The sequence below is a fragment of the Colobus angolensis genome, unplaced genomic scaffold (assembly GCF_000951035.1).
Source record: "Colobus angolensis palliatus isolate OR3802 unplaced genomic scaffold, Cang.pa_1.0 Scaffold19, whole genome shotgun sequence".
NCBI classification, from domain to species: domain Eukaryota; kingdom Metazoa; phylum Chordata; class Mammalia; order Primates; family Cercopithecidae; genus Colobus; species Colobus angolensis.
The window spans coordinates 3,996,235-4,004,144 of NW_012115043.1; the positions used below are offsets into that span (position 1 = coordinate 3,996,235).

The window sequence follows — 7,910 nt, forward strand, 5'->3', positions numbered from 1 at the left end:
CAAGTCTTTAAATGTCAGGGGGCTGGAGTCTGCACGGCTGTCCATGGCTTTGCACCAAACCGCACACGTATGCTTAGCTGACCACAGACCCTCGTTCTCCTGGGCATAAGGTTTGGGGAATTTTCATTCACTCACGTCTACCGGCCCCGCCAGGGGAAATACAAACCTGGCACATGGTTGCCTTTCCTGCCACCACTGTTCTCAAGTTTCTCCGTTCTGTGGTGACCTCAGCATCACCGTAACCAGAAACCTGATGGGCTGAGCTGGGCTGAGGGTAGGCGTCAGGGGAGAGCCTTACCTTCAGGGCCCCCTCCCCACACTGGCGACTCGCCAGGGCTGCAGCTAGAGGGGGTTCCAGTTGTGTGCACCAGGAGATACTCACCCAAGTTATTATGTGCTGGGGACATCGGATTCGGGGATAGGTTTGGAGAACCTGCGAGGTGAGACACAGCTGTGAGACTTCACAAAAGATTCTTGGCCTGGAGAGCCAAATTACTACACACTTACATATCAAAGTGGGGTGGCTCAACACAGCAGAAAGAAAACCCTGGACTGAGCCTCCAAGTCCCAGGAGAAGGCCTACCCCATACCCGTGCCTCTACTTTCCCTCCCTGAGCCCCAATTTCTCGTCTGGAATGAATGAATGGAGTGGATGATCTCAGAGGTCTCGGATGGTTTTATGATCCTAACTAAGACTCCCAGCTCAGGGCTGCTAAGTTCTCAACTAGAATAGGTGACACCTTTTTTCTTTAGCTTACACCACCTGCCCTATTAACTATGCCCTCAGGAAAATCAGAGGAGCAGGGAAGCCCTTCTCCCGAGCTGCGAAGACCCAGGAAGCAGGAGGCCAGCCCTCCCACACAGGCGGGGCTTGAGGCCTCCCCAGCATCACCAGCCATGACCTTGGTCAGAGGCTGCAGCAGCTCAGGTGCTAGAAAGATCAATTCCAGGAAACTCACAAACCTGTCTCAGAAACCCTGCAACTCAGCAACCAGACAAAAACACTTTATGCAAAAGATGATGGTGCATGTGGGAAAAAGTCTAAATCTACCCAATTCTTACTCTATTATGTTCTCTACACCTCTCACCTCCAGAGAAAAGAACTCACATGGTATCAGCCTTCAAAAATAAACAGTGGACACCTTTCCAGAGCAGCATCCTGCTCGTCACCCCTCCTCTGTTCCTCTATCAAGGAGGCTGCAGAGGCCAGGCGCAATGGCTCACATCTGTAATCCCAGAACTTTAAGAGGCTGAGACTGGGGGATCACTTGAGCCCAGGAGTTTGAGACCAGCCTGGGTGATATAGGGAGACCCCATCTCTACAGAAAAAAAAAAAAAAAAATAGCCACGAGTGGTGAAGGCTGAGGCTGGACAACTATTTGAGCCTAGGAGATAGAGGCTGTAGTGAGCCATGTTTGCACCACTGCACACCAGCCTGGGCAACAGAGTGAGACTCTGTTTCAAAAAATAAAAATAAAAAAGGAGGCTATTTATTTATTACCCACCCTATGGGGTCTAATTCCACCCCACGAAATCTATTGGTCCTGAGACTGGGTCGCATCTGGCCTCAAGCGAATGCTGCCTTGCACTGTTCATGCGATCTCTTCTTTTGCCCCCAACTCAGCTATAACCTTCTTGAGGGCAAGGGAAGAACCACGGATCTCTCCTCCTTCCCTGTCACCCCTAATGCCAAGGGGGATGTGGAATGTTCACTGAGAGAACTGAGTTACATAATCAGTCACAGGGTCTAGACAACCCCACAAATCAGCTATGTGAGTTTGGCTCAGCCGTTTAACTTCTATGAGCCTTAATTTTTTCCGCAGGTATAAAATGAGGATACTATCATCTACTGTGTGACATGTAAAAATTAAGTGAGACTGTGCATTTAAAAATGCTTACACCATGACTGCTACGTGGTAGGCACTCGATAAATGCTTGTCCCCTGTTTTGTGGTGACCTGAACCACGAAGACCTAGGAAGTCCAAGGGGCCTTCTCGCAGGTCTAAAAGGGTGTGGAGGTAGGTGAGGCGACATGGGGGACAACAAGGTGACCCTCTGGCCCTGAGATGCCACCACACCCCGGGGGGCAGGGAAGCCAACCCCAGGAGCAACTGGACTATCCAAGCAGGCAACTCGGAAGAACGGAGACTGAAACAGGAGAGCCCCCGCCCACCACCCACACACTGGCTGGGGTCCGCAAGTCCGGTCTGTCTCTACTTCAGATAAATCACTCATGTTCACAACAGGGCCCTGCAGGCACCCTTAATGAGAAGAAAGGAAGAAGGGAGAGGGGACAGAGAAAAGGGAGGCACAAAGGAGGAAGAGGAGGGAGAAGAAATGAAAGCTGACAGGATGAAATCTCGGCTGCTCTTTCCAATCTCCAGCCCCTCTGGTCCATGTTTGTTTGTAACAATAATCACTATGCAAATACAGAGAGCAGCAGAGGGGGAAGAGGGAGCGCAGAGTGGGAACAAACACAGCAGCTGGAGACATGTTGCTGCGCTGGCCTGCTTCCCGTGCCTGCACTGAATAGCTGCAAGCTCGCAGCGGTCTCTTGGCATTGGATACAGGAAGGTCTTCGATGCATTCCAGCTGGTTCGCGCTGCTAGCCACTCCGCCGGGTGGGTGTGTTTCACCGGGTGTGCTCAACCCAAAAGTGCCACGATGTCCAGGCTGGATTTCAGCAACTACAACGGACATACAAGTCTCTTTCGTTCTCTCAGGAATTGCACAACCTCAGCTGGATGCAGTATAATCCCACACTTTGGGAGGTTGAGGTGGGCGGATCACCTGAGGTCAGGAGTTTGAGACCAGCCTGGCCAACATGGTGAAACCCTGTCTTTACTAAAAATACAAAAATGAGCTGGGCATGGTGCTGCCTTGCCTGTAATCCCAGCTACCCAGGAGGCTGACGTGCGGTAATAGCTTGAACCCAGGAGGCAGAGGTTGCAGTGAGCTGAGATCGCACCATTGCACTCCAGCCTGGGCAATAGAGGGAGACTCTGTCTGGGGCGGGTGGGGGAAGGAACTGCACAATCTCTTCTGGGCTGTGTGCGAGGGCAGGTGGCTCCGCTGTGTCTAGCGGCTCTGTGTGTACGAGGCATGCCCACCACCATCGGAATGGAACATCTGCGTGGCTCCCTCTCCCCTTCTCCCCCTCTCCCAACCACACACAACTCAGTACACATTCTATGTGGCAGCTGGGGTTCAATTCAAGAAGCTGCTGATCTGGAGCCAGTTTGGTCCTATAACAAATGATATGGGAAACATGTGGAGATGTAGCAGGAGAGAGCTAAAGCCTGCCCCTCACGGCAGGAGCACACACATCACATGTGGTTGTCACACAAAAATACTGGCTTCAGGGGTCTCCACTGGTCATCAGAAGAGGCATTAGCTCCATTTAGCCTTTCCTTGCCTCCCACCTGACTTCTTGAGGTGATCGAGGCCACTCTCCACCCTGCTGCTGGTGACATCTCACTAAGTCCCAGGCCCTGCTTATAGCCTGCAGTGGTTTCCATCAGCCCTGACTAAATGCCAAGTGGTCTTGCCAGCTTGAAGGTCCATCACACTCGGACCCCTGTGTGGCGGGCCCTCCCATCTTTCTCCCCACTGGAGAGAGTGTATCCTCCAGTCACGCTGAGCTCCCTGGGCTGGACACTCTCTGGACTCCAGACACACTAAGCGCTTACTGTCCCCAGAATGCACCAGGCTCAGAATGCACCCAGAATTGCCCAACTCCCATGACTCTGCCTGGCACACCCCTTGCCCATTCTGACAGCTTGGCCAACACCTACACATCACCAAGACTCAACCTGGGGAATAACCTGGACTGCAAGGTGCTGTTCCTCCCCAGACCAGATGAAGTGGCCCTGCTGTGTGCCTGGTGCCATGCGGCATCTTCCATCAGGGTATACACGAGATGGCCCAGTGACCACTGGCTGTCCTGTCAATCTCCCCCATCATCTGTAGGCAGCTCGGACCCTCTTCTATGCCCTGCCCCTTGCACATCATGGTTGCTCTACAAATACTGGAGAGATAGGAGGGAGGGAGGCAGGGAGGGGGCGAAGAGGAAGGGATGGAAGGGCTGAACCCACCAGCTGCTGATCAGTTAAGAATAAGAGCATATCTCTGCATGACTGACCTGCGTCCATGCTGTGGTTCATCTGGTGGTCACTGGTTTCTCCATCTTCACTCAGGTAGCCAGGGGGTGGGGTCTCTGGGAATCAGAAGGAAGGAGGTCCGTTAAAAGGCCTTCACAGCTGGGCTCTGAGACACCTTTTGCAAACACATCACACATGCACACCATGATGCTAGTGTCCGTGGCTGCAGGAGCTCCAGGTCTCGGAATAGAGGTTCCAGCTCTTGGTTCTGTTGTCCTCGCCCCTCTCCACCTCTGACTCCCACTTGGATCATAACTGCCTTTGCTCACGCAGGACCGGACCAACTCCCATGTCTGAAGTGTGTACTCCTAGAGCCTCCACCAGGCTAACTTCTCCTGGTCTTTCAAGGTGAGGGTTAAGCCCCACCCCCTCCAGGGAGGCGTCTGGACTTGCCTCTGCCTCACCCCTCTTTGTCCTCTGAAGACCTGCAGGCTCAGACCCACCCTCTACTATCTTCTCCTGTGCAGACCAGAGATTTGTTGTCTCTAGGGGATGTGTCCTCACTCAGCAGTTAGGTTACAAGTTCAATGGCGACAAAGACAGTGCAATCTACTTCTCTGAAACCTCCCCCGGGCCCTGACTGAAGCCCTCCAAAGTTTGCTATTTGAACAGGGAGTAGCTGACTTACCCCTGGGACGCCAGGGCTAGCCGCAAAGGATCTGAGAAGGTTGGACAGTAGGTCTCTCCTTAACACTCTGACCCAAGCACACAGGTCTGTAGCCAACCTCAGCTCAGTAAACTAACCCAGGATGAACGTCACGTCCAAATTAGCATGCTCTAAGAGGAACGCAGCAGGATTACTGCCCCAGCAAGCAAAAGTGACTAGCCCAGTGCTGCCAAGCACAGCTTTCCTGGAGTCGGAAAGTGCTGGTGATTCACACATTATTTGCATGTAAATGAGGGGCTTCTAAAAACATTTGCAGTCTTTGACAGCAAAGCCCATTTCTCCCTGCAGAGTGAAAACTCAAAGTTACTTCAATTCCCACCCAGGTTGGGGCCCCTCACCGAGGCCTGATGCCCAGGCGAATTTACAGAACCAGCTCTCTGCACTTGCTGCCTGGCCCTCAGCTCACTCCCCGCCTCTGCAGACCCCCGTCCACTGGGGACTGAACGCCAGTCCCGGCCTCAGGGGCAGTGAGAGAAACAGTGTTGCTATTTCCGCTTCCAAAATAAATGACTGCACCAAGGCCGGGCGGAAGGGTCACGCTGCTGCTCTATGCCAAGAAAAGCATCACTAGTGAGGGGGGAGCTGAGGTCATGGGTCCTCTCCCAACAGGGATGTGGTTCTGAGTCAGGGGCCCTCAGGTCAAAGCTGTGCACAGAGAGGGGATGAACGGGGGACAGCCAGGGGGCTGAGACTGGGGCCACAGGACTGATGTCTGACCGCCGCCCCTGCCTCCCAGGCCAGCCTGTGCCGCCCACGTGCCTACCTGGAATATTGCTCTGGGGCTCGATGCCTGCGGGGAAGTTAGTGTTTTCAGGGATGGAATGGCTGTAGTCGTCCAGTGGGGGGAACTCGGCCGGGATCTCTGTGTGGCGTGGCACCAACACAGGAGGTAGAACTGTCCGGGGGAGACAGAGCAGAGGTGGCTCAGTGTCGATGCCAGACCAGCACCAAAGTCCCCGCACCCCCAAGTGCACCTCAGACCCTCGGCGGGGTGGGGGGTCGGGGGAGAGGTGATGACCCCGGCACCTGCTGTCCCCATAGGCGGGCCAGGCAGCATACCTGGTGTCTCTACTCTCTGGTAGTGGTAGGGATTCACGCAGACCTCGTCCTTCTTCATATTGAAGGCGAACTCACACAGCTCCATAGCCCGCAGCTCGTGGTGGCTGTGCAGGTCCGGCCATCGCCACAGGCGGCAGTAGATGACGTGAGGGAGCCCCTTCCGATGGGACACCTGCAACCGGCCATCCAGGGACCTGCCGGGACGGGGAGGGGCGGAAAGAGAGGGAAATGTGGATTGCCCGTGCTTTCTGCAGAGTCCGGCCTCCTACTTTCAGACACTTGGAAAGCTCTCCCTCCCCTCATTTCTCCCAGATCCAGAGGTCCAGGAGATCAGAGCACTGCTAACTGTAAGTGCTGGGAGGGATCTCAGGAGAAGACAACAAAGGCCCCCTGTGAGGACCCCCAGCTGGCAGAGCAGGCCTCGTCCACCAGTTCCCAGTGGGTTCCCCAACTTTGTACTGCTGTTCAGGGAGCTGCGTTCCACGGGACGGGCCTGCACTTTACTTGTGCTTGGAAAAGGTCCAGGAGCCACTCATCGGCTTCCTACGCAGCCCAGAGGTGTGGAGAGGGCACGGGGCTGGGGAGGACAATGAGAGTTCTTTAGGCACAGATATGGGGACTACAGTGATCCAAAGAAGAGAGACAAAGTACACAGGCTGCCTCCCCTCATTCACTCATGTCTTCCCTTGCACATTAGAAAGTCAGAGGGAGAAAAGAAAACTGGCCTTTCCTCCTTTCTCTCTTTTTTTTTTTTTTTTTTTGAGACGGAGTCTTGCCCTGTCACCCAGGCTGGAGTGCAGTGGCACCATCTTGGCTCACTCACTGCAAGCTCCATCTCCCAGGTTCACGCCATTCTCCCGCCTCAGCCTCCCGAGTAGCTCCCACCACTACGCCCAGCTAATTTTGTTTTTGTATTTTTAGTAGAGACGGGGTTTCATGATGTTAGCCAGTATCTAGTAGGTATACAAATAGTTTTTCAATGAAAGAACAGACCCATTCTAGCCCTGCAGTTCAAAACCTTGTGATCTGCCTGCCTCGGCCTCCAAAAGTGCTAGGATTTCAGGCGTGAACCACCACGCCCTGCCCTTCCTTTCTCTCTTTCTTAGTTATTTGTGGTGAGCAGGGAGGCAAAGGGGGAAATTAAAGGGATTTTTTTTTTTTTTAACTTTTGATACAGAGTCTTGCTCTGTCTCTGTCACTCAGGCTGGAGTGCAGTGGCGTGATCTCGGCTCACTGCAACCTCCACCTCCCAGGCTCAAGTGATCTTCCCAGCTCAGCCTCCCAAATAGCCCACCTACAGTGGGCCAGTGCCATGACCCTGTGTGAACCATGTCTTCTATGCCAAGCAGCTATGACCTGGTGCCCTTACCTCTCAAGCCAGGCCAAAGTGTGGTCCCTGACCAGCAGCAGAGGTTCAGGGAAGTTTGTTAAAAATGTACACTCTCATTGCCTACCCCAACCTACTAAATCAGAATCTTTCCCTTTGTGAAATCCCCAGGTGATGTGCATGATGAGAGGCTGGGTGGCCTACAGGAAAGGACGACTGGGGAGCTCAGGGGCGGCAAAAGCATCGTCAGCTACGGGCAAGGCTGGGAGGCAGAAGGTTTCCGGAGGGATGTACAACTTCAGATAGTGTCTGATATTAGGTCAGGAGGTGCCACTAAAATGGAGTCCCTTATTTAGCACATATTTAATGAGAACCTATGATGTGTGGCAATAAGGATACAGTGGTAAGGAAAGAGACTTCACTGTGAGAAAAGGTTGGCAAAGTGGTCCCTGTCTGCATAGACCTTCCACTCCCCTGGGCAAGACTGACATTAATCAAATACTCACTGAAACCACTTTGGGAGGCCAAGGCGGGTGGATGGCTTGAGATTAGGAGTTCAAAATCAGCCTGGCCAACAAGGTGAAACCCTGTCTCTGCTAAAAGTACAAAAATCAGCCAGGCGTGGTGGTGCGTGCCTGTAATCCCAGCTACTCAGGAGGCTGAGGCAGGAGAATCACTTGAACGCGGGAGGGGGAGG

The 7,910-nt window shown here is 53.5% G+C and overlaps 1 protein-coding gene across 5 annotated transcripts in view; it reads right to left on the reverse strand.

Moving 5' to 3' along the window:
- SMAD3 (SMAD family member 3) overlaps positions 1-7,910 on the reverse strand; it is a 127,732-nt gene that overhangs the window by 20,817 nt on the left and 99,005 nt on the right. For 4 of the 5 annotated variants that reach the window (XM_011940355.1, XM_011940354.1, XM_011940357.1 and 1 more), the window contains 4 exons: positions 5,887-6,080; positions 5,591-5,722; positions 4,142-4,216; positions 383-433 (listed from right to left, as the gene is read on the reverse strand). In XM_011940355.1, the coding sequence (XP_011795745.1) occupies positions 383-433; positions 4,142-4,216; positions 5,591-5,722; positions 5,887-6,080 (452 nt within the window). Of the gene's footprint in view, positions 1-382; positions 434-4,141; positions 4,217-4,788; positions 4,963-5,590; positions 5,723-5,886; positions 6,081-7,910 lie in introns of those variants that run through there. The other variant, XM_011940358.1, reaches the window with a different exon arrangement.